This window comes from Erpetoichthys calabaricus, chromosome 8 (genome assembly GCF_900747795.2).
Source record: "Erpetoichthys calabaricus chromosome 8, fErpCal1.3, whole genome shotgun sequence".
Lineage (NCBI taxonomy): Eukaryota > Metazoa > Chordata > Cladistia > Polypteriformes > Polypteridae > Erpetoichthys > Erpetoichthys calabaricus.
The window spans coordinates 170,448,744-170,474,346 of record NC_041401.2 but is presented as its reverse complement, the minus strand read 5'-3'; the positions used below and the strand labels follow the sequence as shown (position 1 = coordinate 170,474,346).

Below are 25,603 nucleotides of genomic sequence, written 5' to 3'. Positions count from 1 at the left end.
AAAGATTGCTTTTACATCCTTAACATCAATGTTTGGTTGGGGTCATTGAAGAGTGCTCCTTACAAAAGTTAGATCAGCAGTGTGCTCACGGTTGGTGCTATGTCTTCAAACTGAAAACAAAAGAATGTTCAGCTTGCTCTACATGAACCACCTTTATCTGAGGTGAGGACAAGAGAACTGCGTGCTTCCTAACATTGTTTAATTTAGTTAATTCCTTCCATTTTATTTTTCCTGTTTTTTTAACCTTCGAATTAAATTAGTTTCCATCTTCATAAATAAATAAAATATCTGTTTTAATTGATCTTAATTAAGGTTTTTTGAATTATTAAGACACTGCAGTGTCACCTGATTAAGAGTGGATTTAATTAAGTGCCACCATTTATGTGTTATAGGACCCCACCATGTGACATCAGCATCACATTTGATGGTCAGAGGTTAATCCATGTAGAGAGGTTGTAGAAGAAGATGCCTATAGCAAAGATCAAGTTAAATGAGAACAGCGTGACAGCTGCCATAACACCCTTGCACTTCAGAAGAGCTCATCCACCTCAAGCTAAGTGTGTTCAGGCCTGGCCAGTACTTGAACGGGAGACCATCTTGGAAAAAGCTTGGGCTGCTGCTGGAAAGGTGTTGGTGAGGCCAGCAGGGGGTGCTTACCCTGTGGTCTGAATGTGGATCCTAATGCCCCTGTGCAGTGACGGGGACACAATGCTGTAGCAGTGCTGCTTCCTAAGAACTGCATCTCCCAGCAGTCCTTGCAGGGGCTGCTGGGGTCAAAAGTGGTCAAAGGAGGTTTATAACAGGGCACAGGGCAAAAGGAAAACAAGAAAGTTTGTTTTGTTTGCTGCATTGTGTGTTGCGTTTATCTGTTGTGCTGCCTACTATTGTTGAAGTTTAATTAATCATTTTGTCATGGACTGTATTCGTTTGTTGGAGTCTGGATCACTGTCTACCTGTGCACTGAGGACTGCATTTGGATTCATTGGTTTTCCGGAAGAGTGGAGCGCTCCTGAATCATCCATCCGATTTCATCCTTTCAGTAACTACCAGTAGGACTGTGTTTTCTTTCATCCTTTCAACATACAGATCGCTGGACTTAACTTCGTCACTTCTCATTTCATCCGGTTTGGTTTCATGGACTTTGCTGTGTGGTGTTTGTGTGTATATATGTTAAATGTAATATCGCCGAAGGGGTCAGGGGTGGTATTACTGTTTTCATTTAAGTTAATTGTTTTTCATTATACTCTTAATTGTTTGCCTTTCCCAGTGTGCTTTATTGGTCTCTGTCGTGAGTGTGTGTGGGTTGATCCAAGGCTGGGGACGTTCCTGGGATCTCTTGTATTAAAATAAATAAATCACCGTCAGCCTGGACGGTGTGAATCTTAGCGGCCCCTGACCGCTACAATGCTGTAAGTCAGATGAGACTTAAAACCAAGGTTCTCACACTCCGTAGTTGTTAAAGATGTCTGTGCATCCTTCACAAAGAGCAGGTGTATCCTGATGTCCTGGTTAAATTGCCCTCCACGGCCTTGTCATTCTGGTCCCCAATTCATCCCCGATCTCTAATTTGCTATCTCCCTCTCCACTTCACCACCTAATAGCTAATGTGTGGTGCATCCAGGTGGATGCTAAAGTAGCTCCCCACTCAATAAAGCACTGAGTAATGAGAAAAGAACTACAGAAAGGTAAATAATTATTATTTTATTATTATTATGAAAGGGCAGGACCACTTGCTCATCCATTAGCTGAGTTCAGGCGTACTTCGTTCTGTAAGTCTCTCAGAATTGTTTGCTGTTGTCCAGATAATTAAAATATTGATGTGTGTGGACACCAAGAGTCGCTCCAGCTCCCCAGACACCCAACACAAGCAGGCGCAGGCACAAGTTAAAAGTCTAAAGAGTCTTTTACTTTGGGAAACTCTTCCCTGTGAGTGTTTCCCACCACCGCAGCTAGAAGTACAATAAAACACAGTATAGCACAACTCTTCTTCCTTTCTGTGTCTGGTCACTGCCTCTTCCACTCCTCCATGCAAGGGTCACCCTCTTTCTCCAGACTCTGGCTCCTTGATGTGGGTCAGGCAGTTCCTCTTATCTAGCACCCAGGAGTGCTCACAGTGATGTGAAGCTGTGGCCCCAAAGTACTTCTGTGTGAAGCTGGAGCTCCCTAATCCTGCAGCGACCCCTACTGGACCTAACAGGGCCATCCCCTGGAACAACAATACTTGGCATGCCCTGTGGGCACCCATGTGGGGATCCCAGCCTGGAGTTCACTGCTATCTAGTGTTCTGTGGGAGGCAGTGTCCTATAGAAGCTGTCTCCCACCTGTCCTTCCATTGCAAGGGCATCTCAGCCAGGTAAGGATGATGGCTGTCCCTCACATAAGAAAGCCAAGTCCTTCCACTTCCTTCCCAAGACAAGATTGCAGGGACAGAAAGGTGTCCTGACAGAAAGCAGCCGTGGAATGCCCAATCACACTCGCACTTCTACGAGGACCAGTTTGGAGTCACCAATTAGCCCAACCTGCACATCTCTGGAGATTTGTGAGAAGAACTAGAGTAGCTGGAGAAAACCCCAAAAACAGAAACTGGGAGAGCATGCCTGACTCCACAAAGACAACACCCAGTTACAGGCTTTCAGCTCGATCCACAAAGCAGCAGTGCCATCCACTGTGCTACCATGTCACTCATTACTAAATGGTGATTTCTCAACATCTTTTAAGACTAACATGTTGAAGCCTGAAACATACAGTATAATGGTACCAATGGTATTTTTAGACTAATTTCAAATCTTCCATTTGTCTGTTCACACAACTGAATGACTATCTTGTGTCTAATAATAGTCTTGAGGAATTTCATTTTTGGTTGTCATATGAATCACAGCACAGAGGCTGCTTTGGTCAGAGCCGTCAATGACCTGCGGCCAAATGCTGATTAAATAAAAGCCTCTGTTGTAATTGGATTTAATCGCATTGTAGCTCGTGTTGCTGTACATAGACTGGAGCCCCGAGTAGGCCCGGCAGAGTCTCTAAGAGGCGCTTTGAGTCATTTTAGGCTGACGGTCAGTTCTATGTTAATTTGGTAAATTAATCATCAAAAAATGACATCACCTGTGGAGCTAACCAGACTTCACTTTGGCAAACTTTGCTCATACACTATTTTTTATTTGATTACAATGCACTTTGAGCACCTTTGTATGAAAATTGCTATATAGATAAAGTTTATTAGTGAATGTAGACGTGTGCATGACTGTGCTCTGTGTTGGTCAGCCTCCTGCCTTGAACCTGATGCCACTGGGAATGGCAGCCCCTGGGTCTAAGACTTGGAACTCCATTAAGTAGCTTTGACAATGGATGAACGGATTACCTGAATTGGATTGAGTAGGCATGACTGAGTTGGGTGGCACAAAGGCAAGGGTTAATGCTGTAGCCGCATCACCCCTAGGCCAAGGAAATAACATTCTCTCTGTGCCAGTTTCTAGTTTTCCTGCCATTCTCCAAAGTTGTAAAAGTTAGGTTACTTGGCATCGCTATGTTGGCCCAGCATGAGTGTTTGAGTATTTTTGTGAGTTTGGGGTGAACGAAGGCTCCGGATGAGGTACTCATTAGAGCAGTGGGCAATGTCAGCATGGTGTAGATTTCATCCTAAGTAAAAGTAAGACTTTTAAGGGTTACTTTATTCAGATATTTAAATATGTACGTATTTGTATTGACTTAAAAGGGATTGGGGGAAGTGTTTGGTTGCAATGGGACTCACTTCACACCCCCCCTTAAAGTTGTCTCTGGCCCCAGACTCCCATGACCATGAGTTGCACTTAACTGGGTTCAGTGATAGACGGGTAGATGACCTGAACTGCAAGAGATGGGACAGAGTCCTACATATACAAGGCCTACAGTAAGTAAGCTTCAAGTCCTGACCTTCAAATTTCAATTCACATCTCAAGTTGTGATGACGACATTCAAGTAAGTCAAGATGAATCGCTGGATTTATTCAAATTAAGTCATAACTGAGTAAAAAAGTGCTTACACTTTCACCACTATCTGCAATGAATCTTATTATGATAACGCCTGAAGTATACCAACATCTAAGCCAAGAAAACAAAATGATTCTTAATAAAAACTAACAGTGATTGATATATAAAATGACTAGCTGCTCGTGTTGCCTTGGTATATTTGTAGAATGGGTTAGGGAAAGAAAGCAAAGGTTTATGGGTTTTTTAAATGGTGATCCTGTTGTTATTGCTAGCAGTCCCATCCACCATTCTATCAATGTCTCTGCTCTCGTCAGTTGAGAATTGCTTCTTTTGGATTCCAGAATTGTGGCAACTCCTTGCTGAATTACAACCAGAAACGCTGTCAGGTCTGATTCATTCTCTTAGTTCAGGATGAACAGTTCATAATGCTTAAATTTTGAAGAAAAGCTGGCAAAGAGGGAGTTTAACAACAACTCTTTGATTCTCCTTTGTGTTGCACTGCACTTCCCCTCTCAATCAAGACTCACCCAACACTCTCACGGCAAAATCGCCTGTAATTCTTTCTAAATTACAGAAGATAAAGGCTGCACGTGGAGTTGTCCAGGTAAGTAACGTTAAGCTCTGGTCATTTTGTCTGCTTGTCTGAGTTCAGCCTGTTCAGATGTTTCACTTGCTCTGAGCCAGCAGGTGGCACTCGTGTTTAAAATAAAAAAAAAAACCCAAAAAAAAACCCACTGAGAACCCCAGGGTCAAAGTTTCGAGTTCCAAAGTAGTCACTCTTGTCTGGATCATCCTGGAGAGCAATTATGCAAAATCTGCTCCAGATAGGTCAAAGGGTGTAGGACTGTATTAGGGAACATACAGACAGGCAGACATTCTAGTTTATATACACAGATTGTTTTACTTTGAAAGCAACCAAAAGACATTTTGGAAAGCGATGTCACTTCACAATAATGTAGCTACATAATCAACTCTCATTTTCAAATATCTGCCTTACAAAATTTTACCTGTTTAGAAATGAACAAAATATTCCTGGAGTCGGTTCAATCTGTGTTGCTTGTTCCACAATAAACTCTACTAAAGAAAACTATACTGAAATATCAAAAGAAGTTATAAAAGATAAAGTATTGTTATATATAATACGCTACCGTGGCCGTTTGTCTGTCCAGGATTTAAAATCACCTTTAGCTCGCAAACCGTTTAACTATTGACCTGAAATTTGGTACACATACAGTACATCCATAAAGTATTCACAGCGCATCACTTTTTCCACATTTTGTTATTTTACAGCATTATTCCAAAATGGAATAAATAAATTTTTTTCCTCAGGATTCTGTACACAACACCCCATAATGACAACGAGAAAAAAGTTTACTTGAGGTTTTTGAAAATTTATTAAAAATAAAAAAACTGAGAAATCCCATGTCCATAAGTATTAACAGCCTTTGCTCAATACTTTGTCGATGCACCTTTGGCAGCAATTACAGCCTCAAGTCTTGTTGAATATGATGCCACAAGCTTGGCACACCTATCCTTGGCCAGTTTCGCCCATTCCTCTTTGCAGCACCTCTCAAGCTCCATCATGTTGGATGGGAAGTGTCGGTGCACAGCCATTTTAAGATCTCTCCAGAGATGTTCAATCGGATTCAAGTCTGGGCTCTGGCTGGGCCATTCAAGGACATTCACAGAGTTGTCCTGAAGCCACTCCTTTGATATCTTGGCTGTGTGCTTAGGGTCGTTGTCCTGCTGAAAGATGAACTGTCGCCCCAGTCTGAGGTCAAGAGCGCTCTGGAGCAGGTTTTCATCCAGGATGTCTCTGTACATTGCTGCAGTCATCTTTCCCTTTATCCTGACTAGTCTCCCAGGTCCTGCCTCTGAAAAACATCCCCACAGCATGATGTTGCCACCACCATGCTTCACTGTAGGGATGGTGCCAGGTTTCCTCCAAATGTGACGCCTGGCATTCACACCAAAGAGTTCAATCTTTGTCTCATCAGACCAGAGAATTTTCTTTCTCATGGTCTGAGAGTCCTTCAGGTGTCTTTTGGCAAACTCCAGGCGGGCTGCCATGTGCCTTTTACTAAGGAGTGGCTTCCATCTGGCCACTCTACCATACAGGCCTGATTAGTGGATAGCTGCAGAGATGGTTGTCCTTCTGGAAGGTTCTCCTCTCTCCACAGAGGACCTCTGGAGCTCTGACAGAGTGACCATCGGGTTCTTGGTCACCTCCCTGACTAAGGCCCTTCTCCCCGATCGCTCAGTTTAGATGGCCGGCCAGCTCTAGGAAGAGTCCTGGTGGTTTCAAACTTCTTCCACTTACGGATGATGGAGGCCACTGTGCTCATTGGGACCTTCAAAGCAGCAGAAATTTTTCTGTAACCTTCCCCAGATATGTGCCTCGAGGCAATCCTGTCTCGGAGATCTACAGACAATTCCTTTGACTTCATGCTTGGTTTGTGCTCTGACATGAACTGTCAACTGTGGGACCTTATATAGACAGGTGTGTGCCTTTCCAAATCATGTCCAATCAACTGAATTTACCACAGGGTGACTCCAATTAAGCTGCAGAAACATCTCAAGGATGATCAGGGGAAACAGGATGCACCTGAGCTCAATTTTGAACTTCATGGCAAAGGCTGTGAATACTTATGTACATGTGCTTTCTCAATTTTTTTATTTTTAATAAATCTGCAAAAACCTCAAGTAAACTTTTTCACGTTGTCATTATGGGGTGTTGTGTGTAGAGTTCTGAGGAAAAAAATGAATTTAATCCATTTTGGAATAAGGCTGTAACATAATAAAATGTGTAAAAAGTGATGCGCTGTGAATACTTTCCGGATGCACTGTATACTACATGACGCCTACTATCCGCTTTCGGGATGGTGATTGACCTCCAAGATTATTCCTCTTTTTATTTTTATTTTATTTTATTGTAGAATCAACTCACAGCAGCGGCCGTGAAGTGCATGCCTAAGGGCGCCGTTGCCATCCCTACCACCTTCGCCGTCACTTCCCCTACCTCTTCATATCTTAAATCATTCTTGAGGTAGATTGAAGACTTAAGTGCCAGCTTAAGTGAAAAATTAAAGAAAACAAACTAAGTAATTGCAACAGGTCCAACACGCCCTCGACCCTCTGCAGTTTGCATATCAGGAGAAGGTAGGAGCGGAGGATGCCATCATCTATATGCTACATCAATCCCTCTCTCACTTGGACAGAGGCAGTGGTGCTGTAAGAATTATGTTTCTAGACTTCTCTAGTGCCTTCAACACAATCCAACCTCTGCTCCTTAGGGACAAGCTGACAGAGATGGGAGTAGATTCATACCTGGTGGCATGGATCATGGACTATCTTAAAGACAGACCTCAGTATGTGCATCTTGGGAACTGCATGTCTGACATTGTGGTCAGCAACACAGGAGCGCCACAAGGGACTGTACTTTCTCTGGTCCTGTTCAGCCTATATACATCGGACTTCCAATACAACTCGGAGTCCTGCCACATGCAAAAGTTCGCTGACGACACTGCTATCGTGGGCTGCATCAGGAGTGGGCAGGAGGAGGAGTATAGGGACCTAATCAATGACTTTGTTAAATGGTGCGACTCAAACCACCTACACCTAAACACCAGCAAAACCAAGGAGCTGGTGGTGGATTTTAGGAGGCCCAGACCCCTCATGGACCCCGTGATCATCAGAGGTGACTGTGTGCAGATGGTGCAGACCTATAAATACCTGGTAGTGCAGCTGGATGATAAATTGGACTGGACTGCCAACACTGATGCTCTGTGTAAGAAAGGACAGAGCCGGTTATACTTCCTTAGAAGGCTGGTGTCCATCAAATTCTGCAATAAGATGCTGCAGATGTTCTATCAGACGGTTGTGGTGAGCGCCCTCTTCTACGCGGTGGTGTGCTGGGGAGGCAGCATTAAGAAGAAAGATGCCTCACGCCTGGACAAACTGGTGAGGAAGGCAGGCTCTATTGTTGGCATGGAGCTAGACAGTTTGACATCTGTGGCAGAGCGACGGGCGCTCAGCAGGCTCCTATCAATTATGGAGAATCCACTACATCCACTAAACAGTGTCATCTCCAGACAGAGGAGCAGCTTCAGAGACAGACTGCTGTCACTGTTCTGCTCCACTGACAAACTGAGGAGATCGTTCCTCCCCCAAACTATGTGACACTTCAATTCCACCTGGGGGGGAGTAAACGTTAACATTATATAAAGTTATTGTCTGTTTTTACCTACATTATTATTAATCTTTAATTTAATATTGTTTTTTTGTATCAGTAAGGTGCTGCTGGAGTAAATGAATTTCCCCTTGGGATTAATAAAGTATCTATCTATCTATCTATCTATCTATCTATCTATCTATCTATCTATCTATCTATCTATCTATCTATCTATCTATCTATCTATCTATCTATCTATCTATCTATCTATCTATCTATCTATCTATGAAAACTAGGAATGCTCAAGTCAAGGGTATTCACTGCAGGTTATCATGCAGTGCGCCATTACTGGTGTTAAATAATACAATACAGTTTCAAAACACCAATACAGTTTTCTTAACATCTGCCTAAGAACAAAAATGTAATGACATGTGAACTGTAGATTTCAGTGTATTCTGTGGCAGTGTTTAGCTTGTGGAATGTTTGGTTTTAGTAGGCAATATTTTCTCGTGTCCTGTGAAACAAATCAAAGTGGCCACATTACAATGAAACAGCAAGAGGGGCTCTCCACACTGGCATCTACAAACACCATCAACACAGGCACTCCACATGTTCTCCTTGATTCATCTCCAAGCCCGTCTTTCAATTTGCTGCTGCCACCGCCATCCAGGCCTGATCACTAACAATGACAAGACAGCTTACAGAGAAGAGGTCCACCTGCAGACTTAGTAGTGCCAGGACAACAATGTCACTCATAAGCAAAACCAAGAAGCTGGTCATGGACTTCAGAAAGCAGAAGGCAAGCAACACTTCCATCTAAATAAGAGGGAATCCTGAGGAGAAGGTGAGCAGTTTCAAATTTCTTGGAAGGGCTATCACTGATGATACACAGCGGGAGGTCTGATAATTCAAAGTGCTTTTAATGAAAAGGACGTAGGAGTCGTAATAGACTCATTACTATTAACTTCCAGCCAGTGTTCAGAAGCCATTGATAAGTCTAACAGAATGTTGGGTTATATAGAGCCCTGATGTGTAGAGTACTGTACAAGCTAAAGCAGGCAATGGAGTACAGGCAGTAGTTTTGGTTTCTAGGTTACAGAAAAGACATAACAGCAGTAGAAATATCCACAGAAGAACAACTAGTTTGATTCCTGGATTGCAGGGTATGAGTTATGAAGAAAGATTAAAATAGTTGGACCTTTTCAGTTTGAGCAAAAGGTGTTTAAGAAGTGATTCAAGTATTTAAAAATTAGGAAAGGAATTAGTACCAGGATTCAGGCCGTTAATTTAAAATGATAGATAGATAGATAGATAGATAGATAGATAGATAGATAGATAGATAGATAGATAGATAGATAGATAGATAGATAGATAGATAGATACTTTATTAATCCCAAGGGGAAATTCATTTACTCCAGCAGCACCTTACTGATACAAAAAAACAATATTAAATTAAAGATTAATAATAATGTAGGTAAAAACAGACAATAACTTTATATAATGTTAACGTTGACTCTAATAATAGACTCTAATAATCCCAAGGGGAAATTCATATACTCCAGCAGCAGCATACTGATAAAGAACAATATTAAATTAAAGAGTGATAACAATGCCGATAACAATGCAGGTATACAGACAGGCAATAATTTTGTATAATGTTAACGTTTACCCCCCCGGGTGGTATTGAAGAGTCGCATAGTGTATGGGTGGAATGATCTCCTCAGTCTGTTAGTGAAGCTGGACAGTGACATCAGTCTGTCGCTGAAGCTGCTCTTCTGTCTGAAGATGATACTGTTCAGTGGATGCAGTGGATTCTCCATGATTGACAGGAGCCTGCTCAGCGCCCATCGCTCTGCCACGGATGTCAAACTGTCCAGCTCCGTGCCTCCAATAGAGCCTGCCTTCCTCACCAGTTTGTCCAGGCGTGAGGCGTCACTCTTCTTTATGCTGCTTCCCCAGCACACCACTGCGTAAAGAGGGCGCTCGCCACAACCGTCTGATAGAACATCTGCAGCATCTTATTGCAGATGTTGAAGGACACCAGCATTCTAAGGAAGTATAGTCGGCTCTGTCCTTTCTTACACAGAGCATCAGTATTGGCAGTCCAATCCAATTTATCATCCAGCTGCACTCCCAGGTATTTATAGGTTTGCACCCTCTGCACACAGTCACCTCTGATGATCACAGGGTCCATGAGGGGCCTGGTCCTCCTAAAATCCACCACCAGCTCCTTGGTTTTGCTGGTGTTCAGGTGTAGGTGGTTTGAGTCGCACCATTTAACAAAGTCCTTGATTAAGTTCCTATACTCTTCCTGCCCACTCCTGATGCAGCCCATGATAGCAGTGTCGTCAGCGAACTTTTGCATGTGGCCGGACTCCGACTTATATTGAAAGTCCGATGTATATAGGCTGAGCAGGACCGGAGAAAGTACAGTCCCCTGCGGCGCTCCTGTGTTGCTGACCACAATTTAACAGATTTTTTTGTTTGCTTGACACCTATTGTCTGTAAACAAGTGCTACAAAAAGGAAATTACTTTTGATGTGGCACTAAGGTATAACTGGTGGCCATTTTCATTACTGTGCTGGACCCCCTGTGTTTTTATCAGGCCCTCCCTGATACAAAGTGGATGTAAAATTAACCTCCTTTGGTCTTTTTTTTCATCATATTCTGTTATAACAACATAACACTCTAATAGGCTGATTCAGGGTGTTGGGTGGAGCTGGGCACAAGGCAGGAGACGGTACTGGCCAGGGTGCCAGTCCTTTATAGTGCCCACTCACTCTAACACTCATCAGGGGGCCAAAGTGGAATCACCAGTCAGCCTAATCCGCCACGTGTTTTGGGATGTGGGAGGAAAACGGGAGTAACTGGTGGAAATCGCACGGCACCACACAGTCCATTTGAACAAAGAGTTGGGAGAGGCTGAGATTCAAGTCCCGGATGCTCTTAATTTAATTGTCATTGATCAACACAAAGAAAATTAAACGGAAAAGAGAATTTAACTAATCTAATTATTAATTAAAAGTAACGGATTCCTCCTGCATTCAGCCCCATAGAATCAATACTGGGCACAAACAACACTGAGTATAAATTGGAGTCATGATTCATTTAGGAGGTTTCTCTGGCAAGTCTGCACATTGCGGCACAGCAAGATTTTCCATTCTTCCTTGTAAAGTTGCTGCTGTTCTCAAGTTTTTATTTTCTGTTCTCAGAAGTTTGGAAATTTGATTTATTAATCTGTCAGAGATGAATGCAATGTGTTTTTAGAAGAGAGGACTTCCATTAATAAAAGGGGATGGTGCTTTCTGCACCCATCTGTGAAGGTGCCTTGAGGTTACTTAAAGTCAACTGTAGCACACTTCAGAAAGTACATTCTAGAAAAGTGTGTCAGCCATCATCACCGTTAAGCTCACTGCATCCATGAGGTTGTTACTGACACTGGGACTGTCTTTTCTCAAGTGTCATGAAAGCCACTGGAGATTATCTATCTCTAGAGTAGGTAACTGGGTGAATTACATTTAGCCAGGTAGTCCAGTTAAACAGTCCCCAGTGATGCATGGCACCTACAGAGAAGGAAGGTCACTTTTGTAGGCGTGTGTAGGAAATATCAAGAACTCGAACAGGGGATTGTCTTCTGCCAAGAGATGAAGCTGGACCTCAGTCTTGCTTGCAGTCAAATTTTGGCCCTACTCCTTTAGAACGGCGTTTCTTAAACTATTTGAGCCACGCAGGGTCATGAATTACAATTGAAGAGAATGAGAAAGGGTCACAAAACGGTTTATGGAAAGCCCTATGATGGGTCACTGCTGGAATGGCTGAAACAAACTCCCTGGTTGCAGTTTGTCAGCAATTCTCCATGGGGGAACCTCCCCCTTTAAAGACAACCAGTGGAGGTTATGCAAAGGGGACAAAGATGATCTGTGGTGAATCTCTAAGGGCTGGTGGATGATTTGCAGTGTTTTTCCAAGGGGGACCAACCCTCTCCCAGAAGATCAATGAGTTCTGTCCACCGATAACAACAGCACTGCAGTTCAAAGCCAGATGCGTCACACAGTTAAAATTGCTGCTCTTCTGCCAGGACCGCAGCAGGAGAGATGGGCTCAGCGCAAGCAGCAGGTGCTGCATCCAATTCAGCCCACCATTTGGCAAAAATGTCAATTGAACCTTAAAACCAGTGATATTTTCATGATTAGGGCTTCCACAGAAATCAGTACTAGGCTTCACCCGTCCCTATGGATCATTGCAAAGTCCAAATTCCATTCCTTTTAAAAAAAGTTATGAGCTTTGATGAATGCTCTGCCCGCAGGAACCTGCAAGAACGCACAATTCTGTGGCTCATTTACTGGTGACAATTGTGCAATGCAATGTTTCATTCTTTTCATATCATAGAACAGGAGCTCTAACTAATAAATGACCTACAAATGATGGACCACTGCAAGACACCCATTGAACCACAAGAAAGTCAGACAACAACCTCACTCAGTTTTGTCAAATCGTGACGCGGCCATCCTCTTTGTCGCATCCCTTGAAATGGCGCCTGAACACCCCCTGGGGATATGGGCACCCGCAGGCTGGCAACCCCTGCTATAATCTCAATCACCAGATTGGGCTAACATCTTCAGACCTTTACGGAAAGTTCTGGAGTAAATAGTACCAAATTGATTTTCAACTTCTTTCAACTTCTCTTTTGTAATACCCCAATATGCACAGCTGAGGACTTGTATGCCAGAGTTCCAAGAAGGGCAGAAGCTGCTCTGAACATACAGGGTGGGTCTAATTTTCGGAGACTTGAGACTTGGTGCATGTGCTATGCGTAAGTAAGAATTTCAGTGTACTCTCTAAGTGTGGATGCCATCCATCCATCCATCCATCCATCCATCCATCTTCATCCGCTTATCCGAGATCGGGTCGCGGGGGCAGCAGCTTGAGCCCAGACTCCCCTCTCCCCGGCCACTTCTTCTAGATCTTCCAGGAGAATCCCGAGGCATTCCCAGGCCAGCCAGGAGACATAGTCCCTCCAGCGTGTCCTGGGTCTTTCCCGGGGCCTCCTCCCGGTTAGAAGTGCCTGGAACACCTCACCAGGGAGGTGTCCAGGAGGCATCTTGATTAGATGCCCAATCCACCTCATCTGACTCCTCTCGATGCGGAGGAGCAGCGGCTCTACTCTGAGCCCCTCCCAGATGACTGACCTTCTCATCCTATCTTTAAGGGAAAACCCAGACACCCGCGGAAGAAACTCATTTCAGCCGCTTGTATTCGGTCTCGTTCTTTCGGTCACTACCCATTCATAACTCATGACCATAGGTGAGGGTAGGAGCGTAGATTGACTGGTAAATTGAGAGCTTTGCCTTGCGGCTCAGCTCCTTTTTCACCACGACAGACCAATGCCGCACCAATCCGACTGTCGATCTCACGCTCCATTCTTCCCTCCCTTGTGAACAAGATCCAGAGATACTTGAACTCCTCCACTTGGGGCAAGATCTCGCTACCAACCCTGAGAGGGCATTCCGCTCTCTTTCAGCTGAGGACCATGGTCTCGGATTTGGAGGTGCTGATTCCCATCCCAGCCGCTTCACACTCAGCTGCAAACCGATCCAGAGAGAGCTGAAGATCACGGCCTGATGAAGCAAACAGGACAACATCATCTACAAAAAGCAGTGACCCAATCCTGAGTCCACCAAACCGGACCCCCTCAACGCCCTGGCTGTGCCTAGAAATTCTGTCCATAAAAGTTATGAACAGAATCGGTGACAAAGATGCGTTGATGCAATTGTAATAATATTGTTATGTGTACAGTATGCAGTGAAAGTCTAACTTGCATGATCAACCAACATGCAACATGCAACAAGCGCCTTGAGCATGGGAAAGGCGCTATATAAATAAAATATATTATTATTATTATTCTTATCACCAGGTGACAATGCCATTAATTAAGCTACTGCTAGCTCCTTGACAATAAAATATTGTTAGACATTTCAATTATTTGCTCCACTGGGTCTGTGTTACATAAATGGCACCCTTGCTGTGAGTGTCTCTACCTCCAAACAGAATACTCAAAACAACAATGGCAGGTATCCAAAGCACCAAGACAAAACTAAAATCCAATTCTGTATCATTAACATGAAATCCACCAGATCGCTTCTCAATGGCTCATGTGACACATTGAACTTGAATCAGTGCTCCATCTTAATGTCCCTGTCCCTTTAACCCTGTGATCACAGCAGAGGATGTTAGACAGGCCCACCGCTAAATAGCATTTGTAAAGATGGGTTGGTGTCCTGCTCAAACCTGACAAATCCTAAATGTCCATGACAGGTCAGAATTCTTAAACATCGTCCTAAGTCCCCATTGGTAGCCTGCAGCAATGCCACTCCTGTTTGTTACAAGAAGTGAATTTTCTCTGCTGTAGCCAACCATGTGGTCCTCTAGTGGGATTTTAACCAAAGCTGTGCCAATCTCAAGTGCATAGAAAGCAATTAGCTAAACCCACTGAACTAAAGCTGTTTACTAACACTCATGACTTTGTCCCAGGGGGCACAGAGCGCACCCTTACTCTGCTGTCTTCTCTGACAGTTTGCTTGCTTCACAGAGGATGAAACTGAACACAGTACACTGCAGCGTAATGGTCTGTGGGTTATGTCTGAGAACCGCAATGCTTACTGCAGTAAGACCGCCATATTCACAGGCATCTTCCATATGGTATCATGTACACATTCATTTTGTGGACCCAGAGATGGTACAATAAAAGTTTGCCTCTATGTAAAATATAAATCAGAAATCACTTAGCTGAGCCAAAGTCCAACTCTTGTCCCAGCAGTAACTTTTCAAACTCATCTTATAAAAGGTTCTTCTCTCCTGACCACTGTCCCATAAGCTCACACAATTAAGACACTCATCCATAACAAAACTGAAAACCAAAACCAAATATCCCAAAATGTGTGGTCATGGAGGAATCCTGATAGCAGGAAACAGCTCCAGACCGGGCACCAGTCCATCACAGGGCGCACTCTCATGCGCTCTCACAATAGCATAGAGCCAGTTTTGAATCATCTGGTAATGCAACACACAAATTTAGGGAAAAAGGAGGAAAACCAAAGCATCCAGATAAACACCTGCACAGACGTGGGGAACGTGTGTAACCTCTACACAGGGCTTGGCAGTCCCACAGAGAATGAACCTAACACTTTCAGACCCACTGAGTCCAATTAGGGTTGGGAAAGGGAAAAGTCTATCCTGGCGGCATTAGGCACAAGGCAGGTGTTAGCTCTGGACCGGATGTCAGTTCATTGTGGCCCAACAGAGAAGTGTTCTACATAGTTTGTACAAATTATAAAACTAGGATGGTGGTGTAAGTAGTCTAAGTGTAACAGGAGTCTTCTGTAGTGTTAGCGCTGCACCCCTGCATTACTACAGGAAGGCAAGAGAGACTTTATCAAGGCAAAACTCTGGATTGGAAGCCAATGGCAACAGTGGCAGTGGCATTCTTAGTGCAGTGTCTACTCTGTTCCTGACCTTGGACATGTGCAATACGGTCCTAAGAACTGGACACGTTCCATTTATATATGCACTCACATATAATGTGAGAATCACCTACTGTGGTAGCCATGTCTGTAAGTCTGTCAGTCTGTATGAAATAACTCAGCTCTCAGGCACACTGGTAATATTTTTATTGAGCTATCTATTATACAGTGTCTTTCAGTGTCTGTCTGTTTCTATCTATCATATAGCCTCTTACCTGTCTGTTATATAGTGCCTGACATATCTCTCTATCCATCCATCTAGCATATAGCATCTTTCATATAACCTCCTATCTATCTATCTATCTATCTATCTATCTATCTATCTATCTATCTATCTATCTATCTATCTATCTATCTATCTATCTATCTATCTATCTATCTATCTATCTATTATATAGTGCCTTTCATATCTATCTATCTATCTATCTATCTATCTATCTATCTATCTATCTATCTATCTATCTATCTATCTATCTATCTATCTATCTATCTATCTATCTATCTATCTATCTATCGCCAGCTCCATATAAGTATTTGGACAGTGATACAATTGATGGTGGACTGTTTTTACTTGCATGGACAGCTCTCTGGACCTCATGTGGAGAGTTCACAGTGACAGCTTCCAAATGCAAATTCCACACTTGGAACGAATTCCAGACCTTCTGCCTGCTTAATAGTTAATGGTATAATGAGGGACCTGCTCCCACCTGGCTATGGAACAGCTTGTCAGTCAAATGTCCAAATACTTTTGAGCCACGGGAAATGGGAACTATGCAGAAAAATGGCTGTCATTCCCCATATGATATTTTTGATAAACACTTCAATCACATATGATTGCTTTATTTCAAATCCATTGTGGTAGCGTACTGAGCCAAATGAAAACTGTGTCACTGCCCAAATACTTATGGACCCAATTGTATCTGTCTATGCATCATCCATTTATCCATCCATTATCCAACATGCTATATCCTAACTACAGGGTCATGGGGGTCTGCCGGAGCCAATCCCAGCCAACACAGGGCGCAAGGCAGGAGACAAATCCCAAGCATGGCGCCAGCCCACCGCAGGGTCTATGCATCATCCCTTTTCATATCTATCTATCTATCTATCTATCTATCTATCTATCTATCTATCTATCTATCTATCTATCTATCTATCTATCTATCTATCTATCTATCTATCTATCTATCTATCTATCTATCTATCTATCTATCTATTGTAAAGGACAGCCGGGTCCCATGCCCGGCAGGGACGCCTCTGCTACATCTGTTCCGGGGGAGCAGCCATGGACTGTTCAATACCTCCCCCGGGACGCTTGGTGGCAGCCTCCCTGGCAGCCAATGATTCCCCAGCCCGGCGCATGGTTCCATGGGAGATGGAGTCCTTCACAGCCTGGTTGGGGGCTCGGATGGCCGCCAGGGGGAGCTGCGTGGAGTCAGCAGCCTGGCTGGTCATACCTTCAGCCCCACCCGGAAGGGCAATTAGGACCAGGTGTCCAAGCACCTGGACCGCTTCCGGGTGGGATATAAAAAAGGGCCAGCCACCACCACTCAGAGAGCCAGAGTCGGGAGGAAGAGGACTAAGCTGAGGAGGAGTGGTGGTGCTGAGGTGGAGAGAAGTGTGGTTAATCGTGAGTTGTATTGGAAGTGCTTTTGGGACTGTGTTGGGCCTGTGGGACACAGGGAAGGCGTGCCCCACGGCTGAAGAAGAAATAAAAAAGCCTTTTATTAAAGTACGTGCCTCTGCCTGAGTCTGTGCCGGGTCGGGCGCTATATAGCGCCTTTTACACTATCTATCTATCTATCTATCTATCTATCTATCTATCTATCTATCTATCTATCTATCTATCTATCTATCTATCTATCTATCATATACACAGCTAGTGTTTATATATGTCTAATGTAGTCTACTAACACATGTAATTGTATTCTAATATCACTATTACTTTTGAAATCGATTGATTGTTGCAAAACTATTTAATAAACAAAAATGTAATCACTTTTGGATGAAGAAAATAATAAAATGAAAAAACCAGCTTTCATACCTATTGATTTAGTCTCAGAACACAGCTGAATGTTATGCCATGAATAATTTGCAAAATCTTTAAAATATATTTTCTCCTGGTAGTCTGCTAATTAACAATTTGTTTGATGTCACAAGAGGAGGTCTAAAAAGAAAAACAAAGAAAGGCCACCAAGCAAGACAAATGGCTCCCATTAGCAATTCAAATGACATGAGGTGAGAGGACCCTGAGAGTGTGCTAGTTATAGAGCTTAAGAGTGGTGACGATTCTATATGGTGTTCCACAAGGCTCTATCCTGGGTCCGCTGCTCTTCTCAATCTACATGCTTCCATTAGGTCAGATTATCTCGGGACATAACGTGAGCTACCACAGCTATGCTGATGACACACAGCTGTATGTATCAATAGCACCTGATGACCCTAAATCTCTTGATTCGCTAACACAATGTCTAACCTGTATCTCAGAATGGATGAATAGTAACTTTCTCAAATTAAATAAAGAAAAAACCGAAATCTTAGTGATTGGCAATAATGGATACAGTGAGGCTATTAGAAATAAACTGGATGCATTAGGATTAAAAGTCAAATCGGAGGTAAAAAGCTTAGGGGTAACCGTTGATTGTAATCTGAATTTTAAATCGCATATTAATAAAATCACTAGGACAGCATTTTTTCACCTAAGGAACATAGCAAAAGTTAGACCTCTTATATCATCGAAAGATGCAGAGAAATTAGTTCATGCGTTTGTCTTTAGTCGGCTAGATTACTGTAATGCACTCCTCTCAGGACTACCCAAAAAAGACATCAATCGTTTGCAGTTAGTGCAGAATGCAGCTGCTAGAATCCTTACCAGGAAAAGAAAATCCGAACACATTTCTCCAGTTTTGATGTCACTACACTGGTTACCTGTGTCATTCAGAATTGACTTTAAAATTCTGCTTATGGTTTTTAAAGCTTTAAATAATCTCGCCCCGTCTTATATATCGGAATGTCTGACACCTTATATTCCAAATCGCAACCTCAGATCCTCAACTGAGTGTCTCCTTAGAATTCCAAGAGCAAAACTTAAAAGAAGTGGTGAGGCGGCCTTCTGCTGTTATGCACCTAAAATCTGGAATAGCCTGCCAGTAGGAATTCGCCAGGCTAATACAGTGGAGCACTTTAAAAAACTACTGAAAACACATTACTTTAACATGGCCTTCTCATAACTTCACTGTAATTTAATCCTGACACTCTGTATATCCAATTCATTATAATAACCATTCAAAATCTGTACTAACCCCTACTCTCTCTTCTGTTTCCTTTTCCGGTGTCCTATTGGTGGTGGCTTGTGCCACCACCATCTACCCAAAGCACCATGATGTTCCAACAATGATGGATGGATTAAAAGCCAGAAGTCTGTATAACCATCAGCATCAAGTGACTCCGTGAGAACCCTAACTACAAAGAGGACTATTTCATTTATGTTAGGTAGAATGCCCAAAGGGGACTGGGCGGTCTCGTGGCCTGGAACCCCTACAGATTTTATTTTTTTCTCCAGCCTTCTGGAGTTTTTTTTTGTTTTTTCTGTCCACCCTGGCCATCGGACCTTACTCCTTCTTATGTTAACTAAGGTTGTCTTATTTTAATTTCTTATTTGTCTTTTATTCTTCTTTTCTTCATTATGTAAAGCACTTTGAGCTACTTTTTGTATGAAAATGTGCTATATAAATAAATGTTGTTGTTGTTGTTGTTGTTGTTGTTGTTGTTGATTCTGTGGGCTCTTTGTTTCTATAGTACATTTTCTTTTCATTTACATGTATTTACGACAAGTGTTCTCTTTGATCTTCCAGAAGAAAAGGCCTGCTCAAGTGATCATTGCCAAAGAAAAAGAGGCCCAGCAGACAAAGCAAAAGGTCGAACGATTCACCACCGGGCCAACTGATGCAAGCGACTTACCTGGCCAAACTTCTGGTAGATGACTCCAAACTTGAAGTTGTTGCTGATCACATGCTCATCAAAGGTCACAATGAGCCGAGAGGCCTGAGAAGAGACATAAAGAGAGATTACTCCTAGAAATAATGTTTGAACACTTACGGGAAATACTGGAAATGCAGGCAGCATGCAAAAGAAGACAGGCCACAGCGGTTGTTCATGACATGCTAATGTGATGCCAAGTTTATATGTTTGCATTGGGCTCTCTTTAGAGCTTGAGGGGCTAGTGATGCCATAGCCCTCATTCCAATTGATAATTGCTATTACAAATTACTACTGATTGCATCCCAATGTGATGTAAAGCAAAGGTGAGCCCACATCTGCAGAGGAAGGTACTATACCTTGGGGTAGATGACTGGGTAAAAGCGATCCACATTGACCTCTTCACAGACGAGCTGAACAGAAAGAAAACCAGAAAACAAATAAAGGAATGGTGAGAGGGGTCTGGCGTGCTAGTGCTGGATCACAGACTGGCGTGCTAGAGCTGGACCACAGAGGTATGAAGTAGCACAAGAGAAGTACCTAACCAGACATCACTCAGAGGCTGCCACTTATTCAGCCATTGCTCGTCTAGGGTCTCAGCCTCAAACCTTCCTTTAGTCCACAACTTCATATCCTCTTTGCTCCTAGACAGTCATCTTCTTATATAATATGCTACCGTGGCTGTCCATTTCCTGGTCCAGGATTTTAAATCACATTTAGCTCGCAATCCATTTGACTTAATGACCTGAAATTTGGTACACGTATATTACGTGACGTCTACTATCTGCTTTCGGGGTGATGATTGACCTCCAAGGTTATTCCTCTTTTTATTTTTATTTTATTTTATTGTAGAATCAACTCTCAGCAGCAGTCAGCAAGGCGGCCATGCGGCGCATGTGTACGGGTGCTGTTCTCATCCCTACCTCTTCATATCTTAAATCATTCTTGAGGCAGATTGAAGACTTGAATGCCAGCTTAAGTGAAAAATTAAAGAAAACGAACTAAGTAATTGCAACACAAACACTGACTAAAACAGTTTTAACACGAAAACATGTCGACAAAAGAAGAGAAGAAGCGGGACGCTAGGGTGGAGAAAAGAAGAGCTGCTCAGGAAGCAGCAGGCACATCAACCTCTGAGCAAACGAATGCTTAATGTACAGACAAATCTACGAATGCTCAAGTCAAGTGTATTCACTGCACATTATCGTAATATACTACAGTATATTTTATTATGATACTCAGGAGTAAGAAATAAAGACTGAATGGCTTAGACAAATGCACTCTTATTTCAGTAAGTGCTGTAGGTAGGATAAGTAACATGTTCTCTAAGTGCAAAATATTCACCCATCCACTGATTCTGCTTTATTCAATTTCAGAGCCATTAGGGAGTAACCCTAGTCTAGTCTAACTACATTTGTCGAGGGTTTCCAGAGAGTTCAAATGCAGCTACCCAAAAGGCATTTCAGCAGTTAGTGTCACTTGTTATCCAAAAGAAAATGAATCTCCACTGTCCAAGTGTCTACGTTTTAAAGATTTCAGTAAAATCTGAAACAAACAGTTCACACAAAAATAAGGAAAAAGGTTGATAATACATGTAAGAACAGGAAAAAAGGGAAACGTCTTGTCTATAGTAGATATTTAGGTTACATTTCTTAAGGTTTCAATCTGTTACACATACACTAGGACCTACATTTGACCTATGGACAGAAAACGATATGCCCTTAATGCCCACCTGACTAACAATTCTCCAGCTGTCAAACTTAACCTAAGAGCCACACTCTCATCATGCAGAGCTAACGTTAAGAACAATCCATTACCTTTAACTTGTAGAAGGTGGAACAGAATCGTCCATTACCTATTTAAATGTAAACTAAACAAAAAAACAAAGGTACATTTACCATTCACACTAACTTAAAGGATTTGGCTCTTACAGTTAGAATGGCTGCCAGTTCATCACGTTACACTCATACACACACCCATATCACTCACATCAAACTGATTTGGAGTCACTAGTCAGCTTCACTCTGATCTGGAGAGAACACAGCAAGTGAGCAGACTGGGGTTCGGACCCTGTGGTCAGGTGCTGTATGATGCCACTTATTCTGCATATACAGTGCTTTCTGAGACTGTAGAGAATGTTGTAGAGAACGTAATGTTATCCATATTACTAACCGAGAATAAACCGGATATGGACGCAGGGACACGGCAATGGGACCATGAGACGTACTGTGCAGGCGCGCGTCTCATAAACCGCAAGCGAAGTCGTATCCACCGCGAACAAAGGAGTCACGGCCCAAGAACGAAAGATCTCAACTAACGTGAATGAGAAATGAAGCAACAACGCGCCCATAGCTACCACTAACGACACAACCACACAAAAGAGAGGATTCTGCGCTGCAACCCAGAGTCAAACGTGAGAGGCTACAGAGGCCCCACAGGTCCACAAAGATAGTACGAAAGGCGCAGGCGTCACCACCATATTGTGAGTGGCACTACTGTGGAGTGAAGGCGCAGGCGTCATCGCCATATTGTGAGTGGCACTACTGCGGAGTGAAGTTAGGAATATTGTGAGTGGCACTACTGCGGAGTGAAGGCGCAGGCGTCACCGCAATATTGTGAGTGGCACTACTGCGGAGTGAAGTTAGGAATAATGTGCTGCTTGGGATTGTACAAACCGCTGAACGTTTTACACCAAATTCAACGACAATACAGCTCAACGATACATACACGAACCCACCTGGATAAGATCAATGAACGCAGGCGCCTACAACGCGGGTCTGACACTGCGGAAGCAAAGCAGGCACGGGTTCAAAACGAAAGACCACAACTGACGGAGATAAATAATCTCTTTCAAATCTATTTCGGGTTATCCAAGACCAGGGGTTGGCGAGTGAAGCGAGCAGGGGGCGGAGCCCCCTAGTTGTCCAGAAAGTATTCAGGCCTTATAATTTTTTACACTTTATTCTGTGTTGCAGCCTTGTGCAAAATTCATTTATGTTTATTTTCCCATCATCAAGCAAAACTCAATACCCCACAATGAGAAAGCAAAAAAGAAAATAAGGATTTTTTATTCTCTCGCAAATGTATTAAAAATAAAAAACTGATATATCACATTGATACCAGTATTCAGATCCTTTGCTCATTACTTTGCTGAAGCCCCTTTGGCAGCAATTACAGCCCAGGGTCGTCATGGGTATGACCCAACAAGCTTTGTACACCTGGATTTGAGAATTCTCTGCTATTCTTCTCTGGAGATCAGGTGGACGGCTATTCTCACATCTCTCTAGAGATGTTCGATTGATTTCAAGTCTGGGCTCTGGCTGGGTCACTCAAGAACATCCACAGAGTTGACCCTAAACCACCCCTGTCATGTCTTTGTGCTCAGGGTCTTTGTCCTGTGGATGGTGAAAAGTTTGGCCCAGCACTCTGGAGAGCGGGTTTTTTTATTAAGGACATCTCTGTACTTTGCTCTGTTCAGCTTTCCCCAAACCCTGACCAGTCTCCCAGTTTTTGCCGCTGAAAATCAACCCCACAGCATGAATGGTATTGATCTGGTGATGAGTAGGGTTTGGTTTCCTCCAGACATGTGATAAGGGTCAATGCCCCATGGGATTATTGTGGGCTACAAAATACCAGGAAGTGAGAACACTATGCCAAAGAATAGACAAAAAGAACGAGCAAGAGGTCAGAAACCCGAAGGACAGACAAATACTGGTCAAATGAATCAGGAAACCGAGAATTGGAAACCGAACATCAAAAAAGGAGAGACAAAAAAACAAAGGTATCAATTAGCACATAACTGGTCAAGTTTCACTCCGACTTTGCAACAAACTAATTAAAAAATTTTGGACGTGGATGTCAGTAAGCTTTGTGCCCTAGGAACCAAGTTACCCAAACTATTCGATAACATTTCATCTCTGATGGAGAATCGTAGGAATAGTTGGGTAGAGGGGTCCTTTCATTGGATTGGCTGGTCCAGCGCTGTCTCAGCTGTGGAATGGCCAATAGGGGGAGGCAGCTTGATGGCTGAGGTTTCCAGGACTCTGAACAAATCCAAATCCTATTATGTGATATCATCTACTGTTAAATTCTGCTCTGTACTTGTAATATTTTTATTTTACTATTACAGTAAAACCTGCGGTGGGCTGGCGCCCTGCCCAGGGTTTGTTTCCTGCCTTGTGCCCTGTGTTGGCTGGGATTGGCTCCAGCAGACCCCCGTGACCCTGTAGTTAGGATATAGCGGGTTGGATAAAGGATGGATGGATGGATTACAGTAAAAGCTTGGATTGCGAGTAACTTGGTCTGCGAGTGTTTTGCAAGACAAGCTAAAATTTTTAATAAATTTGAACTTGATAAACGAGTGAGGTCTTGCAATATGAGTAGTATGTATATGCTTTGTCTACTGAGTGTCACATGATCACATCTGAGCTGATGGTTCTCTCTCTCTCTCTCTCTCTCGCTGCGGGATTGTGGGTAATCGTCTCCCATGCTCGGTCTCAGTTGATGTGCCTCACTCATATAGTTAACATCCGTACGAGCATATACTGTTTACTATAGTATTGTGACGACGTGTGTGTTGTAACGTGTGAGTCCCTGTCTTGCACCCAAAAACATGAAGCTGAGTCTCAGTACTTTAGCAACACCAGCTTTATTCAGCGTGAAACAGGAACAGCACAGTTATTTATTGTAGCGGGATCTGCCACTCTCTTATACACAGACACAGCAGTCACGCAGGGTCATGACCAGGTTAGTGGCCAAGTAATACTGTGCCCTGCAGTTATAATGTTCCTTGTATTACCCACCAATGGCAGGCTCTTATAGCATGTCCATGATCTTTTCGGATTCGCTTTTACGGCAAACTGCTACAGCACTGGGACCCTGCAGTTGCTTCGGGATGCTCTTCCGGGTGTCATCCCGTTAGGTGGAATCCCAAAAGAGTTTAGAATCCTTACAGTGCATAAAGCATTGTTTTAATTTTGTGTCCAAGTGTAGTGACTCTTCAGGCAAAAGCAACTGTCATTGGATAGGTTCCTTGTTAAAGTCGCAAAAAAAGAAGAAGATTCCAGTGAGCCAACAGATAGCAGGGATTCCGTTAGTCCTACACAATAACCCTTCTCTCTCTCGTCTCCTCACACCAGCCGTGATTCTTTTCAAAGGTAAAGTGCAGGTTAATTTGTTTTATGTACAGTATTTTTATATTTTTTATTAATCATTTTTATATGAATAGTTTTGGGTTGTGAAATGAATCATCTGAGTTTCCATTATTTCTTATGGGGAAATTCGCTTTTATATACGAGTGCTTTGGATTACAAGCACGTTTCCGTAACGAATTATGCTCGCATAATTCACTGTATTTTGTATTGACGATTACTTGTGTTCTGTTCTGTGTATTGTATTGTATTGACCCCCTTCTTTTTGACACTCACTGCACGCTCAACCTACCTGGAAAGAGGTCTCTGTCTGAACTGCCTTTCACAAGGTTTCTTCCATTTTTTCCCTACAAGGGTTTTTTGGGAGTTTTTCCTTGTCTTCTTAGAGAGTCAAGGCTGGGGGGCTGTCAAGAGGCAGGGCCTGTTAAAGCCCGTTGTGGCACTTCTTGTGTGATTTTGGTCTATACAAAAATAAATTGTATTGTATTGTAATTCAGTAATTATTTACCAATTTGATGCTGATCTTTCTGATCATAATGTAGGTCATTACGATAGCAATTGATGAGAAGAATTCATAATTAATTGCAGAATTACGGTATTTGAGGGTTCCTCTAGAGTTTGGCTCAAACACTAATCAGCACATCGTCATCTCATAACAGGCTGAAGTTTCGAGTTTGGTATTTTTCCATCCAGCCATTTTAGCTCTAGACTGTCCTCAAACAACTGTGACACACAGACACACACACTCATCATCGAGATATCAATGTTTTTTTTTGGTATCAAGATCCGTTGAAAACCATTCAGATATCTCAAACA

The 25,603-nt window shown here is 42.9% G+C and overlaps 1 protein-coding gene across 33 annotated transcripts in view; it reads right to left on the bottom strand.

Moving 5' to 3' along the window:
• LOC114656272 (rap1 GTPase-activating protein 1-like) overlaps positions 1-25,603 on the bottom strand; it is a 330,761-nt gene that overhangs the window by 62,531 nt on the left and 242,627 nt on the right. For all 33 annotated transcript variants that reach the window (XM_051931119.1, XM_051931120.1, XM_051931122.1 and 30 more), the window contains 2 exons: positions 19,997-20,050; positions 19,620-19,703 (listed from right to left, as the gene is read on the bottom strand). In XM_051931119.1, the coding sequence (XP_051787079.1) occupies positions 19,620-19,703; positions 19,997-20,050 (138 nt within the window). The remainder of the gene's footprint in view (positions 1-19,619; positions 19,704-19,996; positions 20,051-25,603) is intronic.